General features: G+C 46.9%; 1 protein-coding gene across 12 annotated transcripts in view; it reads right to left on the reverse strand.

The window, feature by feature from the left end:
• Window positions 1-14,272, reverse strand: part of TDRD3 (tudor domain containing 3) — a 219,654-nt gene extending 205,382 nt beyond the window's left edge. For 6 of the 12 annotated variants that reach the window (XR_012900634.1, XR_012900632.1, XR_012900626.1 and 3 more), the window contains exon 1: window positions 13,911-14,272. Coding sequence is in view for 2 of the 12 variants with exons in the window: in XM_075918923.1 (XP_075775038.1) it covers window positions 13,911-13,972 (62 nt within the window). In the remaining 10 variants the exon portion in view is untranslated. Of the gene's footprint in view, window positions 1-12,325; window positions 12,517-13,910 lie in introns of all 12 variants that reach the window. The other 6 variants (XR_012900631.1, XR_012900630.1, XM_075918924.1 and 3 more) reach the window with 3 other exon arrangements.
• Between the last annotated feature and the right edge of the window lie 1,497 nt (window positions 14,273-15,769).

Genomic DNA, 15,769 nt, shown 5'->3' on the forward strand with positions numbered 1-15,769 from the left:
ATAAATATCTTATTTACCTCTACCTTTGCCCTCTGCTGCCATATCTCCTCCCCTTGCTCCATCAGCTCCCCTGGTGCCTCCCCCCGCAACCCCACGCCCTCTTCTGCTGTCCTGACTCCTGCCCCCTCCACGAGCCCTTCTCTCCCCCCTTCCCCCATATCCACTCCTCCAGTAGACCCACTCTGGTCATGTGAGCTACCCCTCCTCATCCCCTCTCCTAACACCTCCCTGTACACACCTGCCCTGCCTCTCTCCTCTGTTCCCTCCCCTGCAGGTATCTGCCCTTCTCCTTCACCCCCAGAATCACTGGCACCTGCACCCTCCTGGTGCCTCCCCCTTACCTCACTGCCCTCCTTTGCCCTCTTTTTCCCTGATGCCCACCCCCTCACCACCCTCTGCTCCTATTCCCCTCATGCCCCTGTGCCCTCACAAATGCCTTGCTCCATCCCAGTCTTCCTCATGCCCACCCCTTCTTTCAAGCCTTCTCCCAGCACCTCCTCCTCCCCCTATAGCCCCCAATGCCCTTATCCTCTCTTTTCCCAGCATCACCCTGTCCCCACTCCCACTGACACCTCCCCTCCTGCCCTTTTCCTCATTGTCTGTACTTGGCCCCCCGGCATTTGTCTCTCCTGCACCCCTGTCCCTTGGTGCCTTCCCCTTTATTCTCCTGACCTGCTCCCCTTCCCTCTCCTCTCTCAGGACAAGCTCCTTCCCCCTATTTTTCCCCCTTCCTTCCCCTCCCCTATCTGGCTTCCGCCTTCCAGTTTGCGGGGCTGCCAGAGCCTTTTTGAATCCAGCGGTCGCCGGCCATGATGTCACGACGCCATGTAACGCCAGCGTCCTGGCATCTGCCGGCATCCCGCCCTCTGGCACGCAGGTATCCCAGCGCAGAGAATCGCCACACTTCCCCCTCTCCAGCAGCGCTCCACTCCTCTGGCGAACAGGATGGGGTCGCGCCACCTGTAGTGCAAGCTTAGGCCAGCCCGTCACAGCGGGCCACCGGTCCAGTCCGCCCCTGCACGCGCCAGCTGGTAAAATCTACTCGCCACGGGTGAGCAGGCAAGTATATTTGTCAAACCCTGCCTATGATTATAAATGTTATAAGATAGTATATAATCTTGTAATTAAACATTGTAATGCATTAGAATGGACAGAATTAAGGCAGACAATGCAAGATTAATTTTGAAATTTCATGATTTTGAGTATTTTACCAGTCAATTTCAACTTTCTGTTAACATCAGAAGAGCTGGCAAGCACTGCAGGCCCTGCTCCCAGCTCACATAGGAAACTGCTCCAGCCCTAACTGGAACCAGTAAGCATTACCCATTTAGGGTGATGCTTACCAGTTTACCAAACCCAATGTTAATTAGAAATATTAAAGGTTGAGAGACATTATTTTTGTTTTATTTTCATTGAAATACCTATAAACCAACAATATTTTATGGAGTCTGTCAATAAGCTTATCGAGCAATCGAGTAGACTATTCGCATTTCCACACACACACTCCCTGCTGCTTCTGTATCAGAGGGAAGGCAAGGGGGAATAAGTGGGGAACAAGAGCCAGTGCTGAGGAGAGCCGGCTGAAAAGCTGGTTCCCCCTAGCAGCAGCTCCATGATGCTGTTTGATGCCCCCCCCCAGGCTGCTACCTCCATCAGAGAACTGTGACCCTCACCAGACAGGAGCTGCTGTGGCGAAGTAGGCTCTGTCCGCTGCCAGTTGGCCACAGACAAGGCCTGCTGCCAGAGCAGCCTCTGTTTGTGGCAGCCAGGGCTGACAGCCAACAGAGGTGGGGCTGCTTGACCCGGTGCAGCTCTGTAGTTTAAATGTAATAGGAGCCAGGCTGCCTGCACACCCAGCTCTTACTATATTTGAACGGCAGAGCCACAGCAGGGGTAGCTTCTTCTAAGCACCTTCCTTTATCGACTAATCACATAATCAATACAAACTATATGGATTACACAGTTACCCGTCTCTAAATATTCTTAGTCTGTTCAAGCCATGATGTATGTATATCTACCACTAACATCAAAACAGCATTACAAAAGTGATTTTAAGATAAGCCATAATGTATAAATAGTACATCGCCACTTGACAGATCTTACATTACATGTTTTTCAAGTGCTATACAGGAAACCTCTGAGATGTGACGGCCTGAGTTGCGACTCCCTGCACTTAAAACCATTTTTGTAAGGGCAGAAGGGGTCGACAACCCCCGACTCAAGTCCTCGGCCCGCATTTATGATGCCGTACGATGCCGATCGTAAATGAGATTTCGAGTTACAACACCCCAAACTTGCAATACTTCCCCGGGAACCAATCACGTCGCAAGTCGGGAGCTGCCTGTATTTTAGTGATATATCCTGGAAAGATACATTACAAAATTGTATCAAAATTGGAGCTTCCAGTGAACAAAATTTCACTTTTCATAAAAGTATTTTACTACAGTAGGCTACTGACTACAAAAGAAACATATATCTGTTAAATATATGAATTGTAAATCACTAATATTTTAGGATTATGTTTTTAAATGACTGAATTTCAGCACTGATTCTCATATATTATAACAGGAGACAGACATAAAATTACTTGATGAATACAAATTTATTGATCATCATTTTACTCCTGTGGAAATTCTGCATACCTGCAGTACAGCAGAAAAATACCCCCTTGCAGAATCCCTTGGCTTCCTTGCAGAACATGTTTTCTGTAGAGAAGCAAAGAAAAGTTGCACCAGCCATTGTACACTGACCTACCAGCAGCTCAGAAGTGTCTGTTCAGGGAGGAGGAAAAGAGGTGTCTGAGGATATCCTGGCCATCCAGGGATGTTAGCCCTAGCAAGGGAGGGTGAAGGAGGACTGAGACGAGTTCCCCTCCTACTTCCTTGCACAGAGCAGCTGAGGATGGGTCATATCAAGCACCAGAAATTTCCACTGGCTGCAGGAAGCTGTGCACCATGGAGGTACCAGGTGCAAAGGGAGTTCTAGGTGCCAGGGAGGGGTCCAGGTGCATGGGGGTTGGGCAGACAGGGAGAGCAGCTCCCTGTACAGTGATACCTCCCACAGCCATGCAACCCTCCCTCCTACATCAAGTGTCTTCTGTATCCGGAGTCCTTGCACCTAGCATCTCACACATCCTCCCTGCACCAGGAGGTGCAGGCTTTACCCACTGTACCAGGAGCACCCATATCTGAACCTTCACCCCACTGAGCTTCAACCAACAGCACCCAGCCTCACTCTCCACCCAACTTCACCTCACACCCCTTACCGAGTTCCACTGCCCCTGCATCCAGTATCCTGCACCAACTTCCTCCTACCCTGGCACTCAGGCTCCCTACGAAGCTGCCCACACCCAGAGTGCATGCAGCCAGGCAGCCCTCCCCCATCTCAAACAATCTTGCTTGCCCTCTGAGATGTCTGTATACAGAGCAGAGAAGGAACAATAAGAAGATCAGCATAGCCATTAAGCTTTGATCTGCTTTGACCAGGATATGCAAGTTTCTGACTCTGAGTAACGATTAAGGAAATAAGCTAAGCTCGAGGCTGCAAGAACTGTCGGCTGGCACCTATGTTGATTCGAACACACACAGTCCCTGGAAGAGGAATTTCCCACTGAGAAAACAATGTCCTGTACTTCAAAATTTAATCATCTCAATTCTCTCTTACAAGTGTAAATTAAGTTCACAACTTCCTTGTAAGAACTGGTCTCACAGACAGACCAGCATCAATTGGCATTACAGATAAGAAAGAGAAAATACGTGACCCAATGGGTATATAAGATGGGCCCAGCACACACTCACTTTGAGTGTCAATCTACCATTTACCTGATGGTCGGGTTAGGTGTTTGACCTCCCGAGGTCCACGGGGACGCCCACGTCGTATTTTCGTCTTTCCGAGGAATTGAGGGACCGATCCTGGCCTGACACGCTGGGACCGAGTGACGCAGAAAGGGGTAAAAATTGTACCTGTATGTGTCCTTTTGTTTTTAGTGCATGCATAGAATAGAGCTCTTTAAAGATTAAGCTGTCATTTGGTACCATTATTTTCTATTTCCTATCTTTATTTTCCTTGTAACCATTTTTTTTTTTAAGATCTATCTATATATATATATATATATATATATATATATATATATTTGCCAGCAGTTAAGAAATAGAACAATAGCCATTGCAACCACATGATTTATAAGCTTCCTCAAATAAACCTGTAACTGTTTAAGCTTTAACCTGACTCCTTCAGTTGCTGTAATAGAACCAAGCACAATTTAAAAGAACTTCAGCCGGTCATAAAGGGACAGATATAGGGAGAGCTTGGGCGTTTGGATTTGTGTCACACCCAGGTGGCAAAATTCAGTTGGGGCGCTTCTCAGTCTCCCCGAGGCTGCCCGCTGCGAAGGAATTATGAAATTCTAGCAGCTGAAATCTGAAGCGTAATAAGCTCTCCCTGTACACTTATTGGGGCGCCTTTCAACCTCTTCGAGGTTGCCCACTGCAAGGGACCCCGGTCTCAGCAGTTAAAGTCTTAAGCGCATAGTACACACATAGTATAGGAAGAGCTTGGGCGTTTGGATTTGTGTCACACCCAGGTGGCAAAATTCAGTTGGGGCGCTTCTCAGTCTCCCCGAGGCTGCCCGCTGCGAAGGAATTATGAAATTCTAGCAGCTAAAATCTGAAGCGTAATAAGCTCTTCCTGTACACTTATTGGGGCACCCTCCAGCCTCTTCCAGGTTGCCCACTGCAAGGGACCCCGGTCTCAGCAGTTGAAGTCTTGGGTGTATAGTACACACACACACACACACACACACACACACCACTCACTGCCCTGACCGTCGGCTGACAGTGCACCACACAAGAATCCTGGTATTCTTGAGGAAATGATGCACTGAAAATCAAACAAAAAAAAGAAACAAAAATACTTAAAACTTCTGCATATTTTAAGTGCATTATTATTTCTGTATTATTTTAGCAATCACACCACTTACAATTATTCTAGTAATTTATTTCAAAATAAATGTCAGCAAATAATTGAAAATACTGCAACTAAACGGTATTATTTTGACAAATAAAATACGCAGAATTTTAAAATGCTGTGCAGGAGTATTTTCAGAATTCCCTCACAAATAATATTTTCATCAGCACCCAAGTACAGTCACAAGCTGTGACAAAAAAAATTAGAATTTACCAACATTTAACAAACACTGTGGTCTCATGTAGAGTAAGCGGCTAGCATAAGCTTATCGGACAGTCAAGCAGTGACTTGACAAGTCACTTCTGCCCCCTTGCTGCCTCTATCAGAGATAGGCAGCAGGAGGGAGGGGAGCAGGAGCCGGTGCTGAGGAAAGCCGGCTTAAAAGCTGGTTCTCCCCAGCATCAGCTCTGTGATGGGCAGGGGAGGGAGAGGAAAGCAGGGCAACAGCCCTCGCAGGGATTGAAGCAGTCCCTGCTCGCATCAGGTTCCACCTGCTGCACTTCAGCTTTTGCTGCATTTCAAAGGCTGAAGCAATGCAGTGTGTTCCATGCGAGCAGCTCTTATTACATTTAAAAGGCTGCGGCACAGCCTGGCTGGCAAGTGCCCCACCTCCTCCTTACTGACTAATCAAGTAGCGGATGGAAATTCTATTGACTACTTGATTAGCTGATTAATCAAAATTTAACATCCCTAGTCTCATGTTCCCATTTTACCTCTGTACTTATAAATAGATTACCTTTGTATTAATTAGTGGCAAACATTACTTTCTGCTAAAGGGGATCCTGGTAACAAGCCCAATATTTAGGTTGCCTAACATGTCTCATTAAAAAAGATATTTGCAACTGTTTCGAGGTAGGGAGTTTGATTTGTTTATGAAGTCTAACTCTTCCACTGTCATAGAAAGCCACTGAAATCTGGCAGGCGGGGAAGCCCTAGGATTAGAGAGGTGCATTTCCTTTGCCCCATGATAGTCTGTTAAAGTTTTGCTGATGCACAACTGTTGAAAATTACCATATCCCTCTACTTACTTTCATTCCTCAGGAAAATTCTGGGAGCATGCCAACCAGTAAAATGAAAACAAACATACTAAAACTGGATTCACACAAAAGCAGTAGCAGCTGTCACACTAGGAATATTCTGATCCTATCTGATCAACCGCAGAAAATGTCTGGGGGACAGAGTCAAGCCAGGCTCCCCTCCACAGCACATAAACAGATTTAGTACATAATCTCAGAGGACCACCCCTGTCTCCAAGAGCATCACCATCCCTCAGTTTGGCAGGAAAAAGAGTCAAGGTGCACCAGCTCCCCTGACAACCTGCTGGATCTAATACCTGTCACAAGAGGTCTGATCACCATCTAGGATAACAGTCTTCTTCTGCCAGGTAACGGTTAGTTCTGTAGCTCCTGTGGTAGGATTATTTGCTGCAACACTAAAGGAACTAAAGGCTTTAAACTCTGCTGACAGAAGTATGATGAAGGTGCTACATTAAATATTTTTTACTTTTTTTCTTTAATAAAACCAACACAATGATGTAGGGTTAAAAAAGTTTTCTTTAAAAAAAACACAACAGGAAGAGTTTAAAAGAAAGTTATTTAGTTATTAATGGTTTAAAAATTAGGTATATGAAAGGGTAACTAAGGGTGATGCTTACCAGTTCCAGTTAACCCATGGAGACAGGAGCAGGTCCCCACCCCACTCCTGGCCAAGAAAGGGGATACTCCAACCCAACAAGGCCCACCTTCTCTTAATTGATTAACCTAAGTCTGCACAACATACAGCCCGCAGGGGCTCACTGTGCGGCCCGTGATGACTACAGGAGACATGGCCCCATGCAATCCACCGGCTGGGCAGAGGAGGGAGGGGGAAGTGCAGCGATTCTTGCCACTGGACTGCCTGCATGCAGCTCCAGTGCGAGGAGGCGGGGCGCAAGCCAGAGGTCAGGACGCCGCGGCATGACGTCACTGCCGGCGACCGCCCGATTCAAAAAGGCTCCGGCAGCCCCGCAAACTGGAAGGTAGAAGCCATGTAGGGGAGGGAAAGGGGCTTGTGCTGAGGGGAGGGGGGCAAGTCAGGAGAAATGGGAAGGCACCAACGGGTAGGGTGCAGGAGAGACAAATGCCAGGGGGCCAAGTGGAGACAATGAGGAAAAGGGCATGAGGGGAGGTATCAGTGGGAGTGGGGACAGGGTGATGCTGGGTAAGGGTAAGAGTAAGAGGAGAGGGTAAGGGCATTGGGAACCGTATGTTGTGCAGGCCTGATTTAATTGAAAAATTCTTAATAAAGTATCACTCCCCTCTCCCCCCAAACCTACCTTTGCGGCCCACAGCTGTTTTCTTTGAAGTAATATGGCCCGCGCTGCTTTCCGAGTTGTGCAGGCCTGGGTTAACCGGGTTTATGTGAAATAAACTTCCCATTTAATCGGTTAACCCATTACGTGGGACTTTACATCCCTAATAAAGATACCCTGATGCCCATACTTCAAGCACATCAGGTTTGAACCCAGCAACTAGAAAGCAACAGTCCACAATAAAGCAAGGCGGTGGCAGATTTGTCAATATCCACTATGAAGTAAGGCATATTAATACCATATGTGAAAAAAAGTGATCAGCACAAAGCAAGAACACAGCAGATTGTAGGATCATGGATCATTTTGTGTCCCCAAGTAATCATGTTTGCAGTGTTTATGCTGGTCTGGCCTCACATGTACCTGTTAACCTATTGTTTTTGCTGATTCTTTTACATCCATGTGAGACTCCATCATTATTGTTGAGCTTACAAAGTCAAGCACTCAAAAGTCAGGATATGTCAGCTAATGTTGACCATGCTACTTTTATATGCCACTTTGTACGTATGTATTATAACACAAAAAAATACTGTAGCATACTGGTTATGACCGTATACTACCTAAAGTTCATACTGGACCCCCAAAGGAAAAAAATTCCAAACTGACTGAAGGAGAATAACAAAATACACCACCACTAAAACCAATGGTTATAATACCAGTGCTGAATCTCTGAGTTTTCCGAGCACAGTGAGGAAATACAACTACTTTAATTAGTGATCACTATTATACAAGCAAGACCATCACTGGATCTAAGCCACAACAACTGTGCATCCTCTAATGTGATATATGCCATCAAGTGCCAGCAATGTCCTTCTGCCACATATATTGGCCCAATTGGACAGTTTCTGTGGCAAAGGATAAATGGACACACATCAGACATCAGGAATGGTCCCCTTCAGGTTTATGTATGTTAATATTTTAACCTTCCTGACACTCAATCGTGGATTTAAAAGTAGCCATTCTTCTACAAAGGAATTTCATTACCTACTCAATTACAAAGAGAGACTGCTAAACTGGAATTCATTTACAAATTTGACACTGTTACCCTGGGCTTCAATAAAGACATTAACTGTTATAACACTACAAAACCAATTTCCCCTGCCTTTGATATTTGCATTTCACATCAGTAGCTATCAATGGGACATATCCAGCACACTTTATTAGCTTCATTAACACAGGTCCTACAATTGACAGATAATTGTTTTTGCTGTTATATATCATGTATTCTGTTATTTCCACTCCAATTTGTTTTACCCATGAAACTTTATGGTCCTATATATTTTTGTAAGTCTCTAAGATGGCACAGGACTAAATTACTTGTTTTTAAAGTTACAGACTAACATAGCTACCCTCTGAGACTGTTACCGAAGTTACACTTGATAGCAAAATAGGTTCACTACATTTTTAATACCAAATGAATGAATACACAAGACAAATCTCTAACATTTCCATTTGGATGTAACTTACATGTTTGTTTTCTATCTTACGTCTGCAGTATCCCTTTATGCTTACAAAAATATTTAAGTTCTTGCATTATGTGGTCTATAAGACGGAGTCAAGTAGAAATTTCAAAGTATACTCTTCGATAGACACATCTACCTTTAAAAAAAGATTAAAATACCCCTACTTTAAAAAAAAATAAAGAGCAGTTTCTACTCTGCAGAATGACTGTGTAATGTCACCACCACCTTACTCAAGAGATCAGCTCCATAAACGTATTTAGAATTATATCTGCTTACTTCAGTACCAGCAATTACTTTTTACTACTCTGAATTCTTATTACTGTAGCATAACCAGAAAGGATTTGGGAAAACAAGCTGGAAGACAAATTAACTGTCTCACAAATCAAACTGCAGCTGCAGAAGACAATGGTGTTTCACATATGTAAAAAAAACCAGCAGAACTGATGTAAAGGAAGACAAAATTTGACTTAAATATTGTTTTCAACTTCTCTCTACAGGAGGAATGATACCCACTTCTAGCAAGGAGTGCCAGCCAGTGACAGTTGCAATATAACTGGTGCTGAGCATGTTTTAAACCACACCCATAGACCAGAAACGCACCAGTTAAATACCAATTCTAAAAAACTGTTCAAAATCTGCTTGAAGCACTGATGCTACTATTAGAAGGTGGAGAAGTGAAAGAAAATATCATCATACCCCACAGACCAACAACAGTAGATCATCTTGAGTACAGATGCTAAGAATTTTTTAAGTACAAGGTGCAGTAATATGAGGGTCTAAACTTAGTTTAGCCCATGCATCACGGTCTGGTGTAAGCCTTAGACAGCAATGGTCAAGACTTTGCTAATTTAAAGCCAAGTTAAGCTGTAAGCAAGAGGCAGGCTCTGCTCATACAACTTTGCAAGAACGGAGATGATACTGCAGAAAACTCACATGTAAAAGGTACTAGGAACAGGCCATAAACACATTCTAGATGGATGGCATCAAAATACCTCATTAGGAAACATCTTGGTACCAACACATTGCTCACAGATAACAGGTAAATACCAATACAGATTCAGGATAAGGCCTAAGATGACAGCATGATAGACAGCAATGTTTTTGAAGGAACCATATATAATGGGTGGTATCTAGGTATGTTTGATGGTGGCAATTTCATACAACGGAAGTGATGCATAACTTGCTTATATCTATGTATGAAAGAGTATCCTAAAGGCGGTGGTTCCTAACCAGTGGTTCGGGGACCAGTGGTGGGCTATGAATCCTTGCCTGCCAGGCCATGCTCCTAGCTGCTAATGAGCCCCGTCCACTGGGGTTTCCCACGCAGCAGCAGGGTGAGTGGCTCGGTGACCAAACAGATGTGATTCAGCTGAAGCTGGGGCTGCAGCGAGGCTGTCCCTATTAGGGCAGCCTCACTGTGGCCCCAGTTCTAGCTCCAGTGGCCACTACGTGGCCTGGCTGGCAGGACCGCATGTTGCACAGCTGCAGTGCTTGGCCACAACTGGGTGCCATGGCAGCCCGGCCCCTGTTGAGCATCGCAGTAGCCAAGCTCCACGCGTTGCTTGATCCAAGCTGAGTGCCACAGCACCTGGGTTCCACGTGGCGCTTTGCCCTCGCCAATCACTACAGCTGTGCTCAGCAGGGGCCCTGTTGCAACAGTGGTCAGCTGAAGCATGGCAAGCTGCAGGCTCCGCACAGCTTTCCCGCCATGCAGGGAAGCACTCCGCACTCAGCTGGTGGCTGGAAGGCAGTAGCAGGGCTTGGTGAGGGAGGTAGGATAGGCATGGGGCTCTGGGGGCAAGGCTAGTACTGAGAGTCTCTAGGGCTGGGGGGGTGGCTGACACCGAGGGGCACTATGACATCCAGAATGGGGAGTGAGTTCTGGGGGGCTCAGGGGTCAGGGACAGTGAAGGGACTAGAGGGGCAGGGCTGGCACAGAAGAAAGGGCTAGTATTGGGGACTGGGGGCTGACACGGGGCTAACCTGGAGGGATTAGGTTTAGTGGGGCTCTGGAAACAGGAGGCTGGCACTGAGACGTTTGGGGCAAGGGGGCTGGCACTAGGGGACTCTGAGGGCGAGATGTTGGCTCTAGGGGGGTTGGGTGCAGGGGTCTCTGGGGTCAGCGGCTGGCACTGGGGGGTAGTGGAAGGGTGAGGGGCTCTAGGAGTTAAGGCTGGTTCTGGGGCTTTTTATACCACGGATCGGAACCCATTCACAATCTTTTGGCAGGCGGGTAACATTTTATTTGTATATCTGAATATTTATTACTTGCATGTGAATATGCAAATATATAAATAAAATGTTACAGGTCCGCCAAAAGTTTATGAATTGGTTTGCCAGTCCTCAATATAAAAAAGGTTGGGAACCATTGTCCTAAAGGGATTGTCTTGGTCTGGCCTAGGAGGCAATAGAGAGTCCCACCGCTTACTGAGCTGGTCCACTGCAAACACACACAGGTTAGCATAGACGTAGACATCTGATCCAGGGAGCTAGGACCATGCTTCATCAACAACAAATCTGGCCCTGATAGCTTTGTCCCTTATTGGATACTGTGGTATTTGGGGGTTCTCTCAGAGTCTGCTGTGCTGGCTACGAGCACAAAGCCAGTGCAACACAGAGGGGGAGGTCACACCACTGCAGCTCACCATTTGGGACATTTCAGTTATTAATATAAGCTAGCCACTAAGGTGTTTTGAAAATGCTTATATTTGTGGTGAAAATATCAACAATCATCTATGCTCACTGAACTACCAAACTAGAGAAGTGGCAACAGTCTAAAAATTTCAGTGTGTGTGTTAAGACGAATATTTTAAATTCACAATTCCAAGCCAAGTCGTAACTCTTGTGGTCATCCAATCTGAACTCCTGTACAACTAAGGTCACAAAACCTCGCCCAAAATAATTCCTAGAAAACATCTTTTAGAAAAACACAAACAATTTTGATTTTAAAAATAGCTAGTGATAGAGAATCAACCAAAACTTCTAATCCACATTTCAATTTCCAACCACTGGATCCTTTTATATTTTTCTCTGCCAGATTGAAGAGCCCATTAAATATTTATTCACCATGCAGTTTCTTACAGACTGTAATCAAGTTACCCCTTATCTTCCTCTTTGTTGAATTAAACAAGTGTTGAGTTAAAAAAAATCTGTAACTACAAGGGATGATTTTTAATCCTCTAATTATTCTCATGGCTCTTCTCTGAATCCACTTCAAAACATTTTTCTTGAATCATGGATGCCAGAACTAGATATTCCAATATTCAAGCAGCAGTTGCAGTAGTGCCAAATTCAAAAGGTAAAATAACCTCTCTACTTTCATTTAACGATATCTATATATCTATGCATAATAAGAAACTAAAAATTAAAAAATGAAGATGAAATTATAAACTACTTGCCTGAAAACTTTGCTAATTTCAATTTATAAATTGCTGATCTTCTTGAATACAGTTTCTATTAAAAATTACTTTTAGTACCTAACTTCTGGTGGCCAAAAGTCATGACCCTTTGTCCTAGAATAGTGTTAAAAGATAATTTCTGAAATTAGTACCTTTACTCCTTAGCCAAGCATCTGCAGAGAAGCAGTCCTAGCAAGACACCTCAGCTTCTTAGTTTGATCAATGATTCCATAAAAGAACATCAGGTAATTTCAAAGGCAATCCAAGTTTGTAGGAACAGAAAGTTAACAGATCAGTAGATTTATAGTCTTCCCATAGATTGCTATTTTCTCCAGAAACTGAACTTTGAATGAAAATTTGAAGGGAAAAAAAAAGTATAGGTTTAACAGTATATAAGCTCCAGCAATTAAAATGTGACCTTTGTTGTGATCCTTTTCAAGTGATAGAAATAATTTAGGCACTGTAAAGCCCCAATCCAATAAAATACAGGAAGAAGAGAGGTACACATTCTAGAGTCTAAGCATGTGAAACTTCAAGCAAGTGAAACTTCAAGCAAGTATTTCCACTCAAGTCAATAGGCCTACTCACATACTTGCAATGTAACCATGTATTACAACTATTTTCCAAGTTAGACCTAAATGATTACTTTTTTATAAGTATCATATATTGCAAAGCATGCCCATTTTCACAATTGTGTTGTAAAATAATTAAGGAGAAAAAAGTCTAATCTAGTAAATAAATAACACCAACCCATACCCAGGTGAGTACACGTATGCTTTGTTTTGGAAAAAGTGGTAACTTTGGTTAAGTGTTGCATTTTGACTGAAGTATTATTTCCAACTAATTGAACAAACAGGAGAGACACAAGACTGTCTACACTAGCCCCTTTTAAAAATAATTTTCCATCCATGCAGCACAACCAGCGCTAGTATGAGTGGTCCAGAAAGGCTGTGGGCCTACAATGTTTTCACTACATCTCAGCTAAAACTGTTGCAGCACGTTTAATCAAAATGACAGTAAAAACTATCCTCAGTTCTTCAGAACCTTGTCTAACTCAGCAATCCCACTGTTGTTACCATTAGTGGAGCTGCACTGAAATATCAGCCTTGTTCAGAGAAAGGTTACAGTGACAAGGCCTATGAATTTAGGCAACTTTCTGGTGCATTAAACTTTACCTGCTGATCATTTCTGTAACATTAGTGCAATAATACCAACTCGAGAGATGCTGGGACGTTTATTTCATTAACTGTTCACAAAACACTCCATGATTCTTGCTTTCTGTTTCATTTATGGGAGATGTTAAAGGCAACCCAGGTGCACAGACTAACTACAAAGGCCACAGCATGCTCCTGCTAACAGAGATAACTATGTAAAAAATATAGGAAATATGAAACCCTTCACTGTATAGACAGGGAAAACTGAGAAAGGGAAAAGCAGGTCTGGTCTCTGGATCTTTTGCTGCGGGACTGTGCCTAGCATATCCCCTCTAAGGGCCCCAGAAAGGTCAAACCAAGAGCTGCCATGCCACTGTGAAAGCCACTTACCTTCCCCCCACACTTCCTGCTCCTCTCACAAGGCAGGCGGGAGGGGAGTGTTACAAGTCAGGGTGGAAAGGGACAGGAACCAGAGAGGCCTAGAGCCGCAGCAGCCGCTTCCCGGCCCAGGCCTGACCCTCCAGGCCTGGCCCGAGTCCCACCCCGGGCCCGAGGAGCCGCCCAGCGGGCAGGCCCCACTTACCAGCCTGACTCCGAGAGCGCGGAGCTCGTCCCGCCTGCCATGGTGGCTCCCGCCGCCTCCATAGCCCCCGGCGGCAGCTGCCCACAAACTTGCTGCGGCGCTGGGCGGCCGGCTGGGCCCGTACCCGGGGCGGCTGCGGGGGAGGAGCCGCGTGGCCTGGCCCGCCCCGCCCGGCTCTGGCCGCGCCCCCGCCCCTGGGCGCCGCTCGCCCGGCTGAGGCGACGGTGGCCCCGGCGCGGAGCCCGCCGCTCGCAGGCGAACAAAGGCGCCGAGCCGGGGGCGGCTCCAGCCCCGCCGCTACTGTGGAGGCGCGAGCCCGGCGCCCCCGGGTACCAGCAGCGAGGCGGGCGCCGCCATCACGGGGGCGGGCGGAGAAGGCGGCGCCAGCTGCAGGGAGCGGGAACGGAGCGAGTGGCCTGAGCTGCGGCGCTGCCCGCGAGGTCGGGGAGGGGGCCGCGGCCAGAGCCCCGGCTGCTGCCCAGAGCCCCGTGTCAGTAACGCACAAGGGCTCCAAGGGCCTCAGCGCGGGCTGCCCGGGGCTGGAGCGCCAGGCCCAGCGGGGGCTGCCGCAGAACGTGGATCATGTGCCCAGGCGTGCCTGTGGGGCTAGGCGCAGGGCAGACCTCGCAGCGTGTAGGGCGGGAGAGACCATCGCTCCCACAGGGCGAAAGGGACCCCGCGTGAGGCTAGGCCGAGGCTCAGCCATGTGGGGCTGGCCCGAGCTTTCCCTCCCCCTGGTGCTCCCTTCCCGGTGCGAGGCTGGGGCTAGAATTGCAGCTGGCTCACGTTGAGCCTGCCATCCCTCCCCAAGCACGTTCCTACGCACCCCACTTTTTTTACCAATTTGATTCAGTTTGGGAGAGCAAAGGGGACAAAGGAAAACTTTTCCCAAACAACTAGGACAGCTGGAATAAATAGGACTGTTCTGGAAGAGAACACGTGCTCACCTTATGCATGGCTCTAGCTGCGTGGTCACCAACCAGTAGATCGTGATCTACTGGTAGATCTCAGGGGCTCTAAGGGTACGTCTAGACTACATGCCTCTGTCGCCAGAAGCATGTAGATTAGGCTACCCGACACAGTAAAATGAAGCGGCGATTTAAATAATCGCCACTTCATTTAAATTTACATGGCTGATCAGCTGTTTGTCGGCTCAGCGCGATAGTCTGGACGCTCCCCTGCCGACATCAAAGGTATTTGTCGACCACCCAGGTAAACCTCATCCCAGGAGGTTTACCTGGGTGGTCGACAAATACCTTTGATGTTGACACCCGCGCGTCCAGACTATCACGCTGAGCTGACAAACAGCTGATACGCTGTTTGTCGGCTCAGCGCGGCAGCCATGTAAATTTAAATGAAGCGGCGATTATTTAAATCGCCGCTTCATTTTACTGTGTTGGGTAGCCTAATCTACATGCCTCTGTCGCCAGAGGCATGTAGTCTAGACGTACCCTTAGCTCTTGAGCCCTCTGAACTGCGCGCCTGCGCAGTACATTTACATTAGATTTCCTCATTTGAGGAGCAGCTACTCACCAAGCAACAACACAGGTGAGTAGCTGCGAGGAATTGTGGGAGCTGGGAGGCCAGGAGGGCTGAAACACCCCAGCCAGCTGACTGTGGCTTTCAGCTGAAAGAGGCTGCCCTGCGCTCCAGCTGATGGGCGGCTTCTCCTCTGCGCCTGCCCACGTGGAGCTTGGTGCACCCTGGCTGAGCACCATGGCCAGCTGGCCGGGAAGCCGCTTCTCTTCCCTCCAGCCTGGCTGCCCTGCGCTTAGCCCAGGGAGGCTGCGTCTAGCTGCAGCTGTGCTGGAGCAAGCTTCCCGGGCTGAGCACAGGGCAGCATGGCGGGAGCGAAGAGA

Source organism: Pelodiscus sinensis, chromosome 1, assembly GCF_049634645.1.
Source record: "Pelodiscus sinensis isolate JC-2024 chromosome 1, ASM4963464v1, whole genome shotgun sequence".
NCBI lineage: Eukaryota > Metazoa > Chordata > Testudines > Trionychidae > Pelodiscus > Pelodiscus sinensis.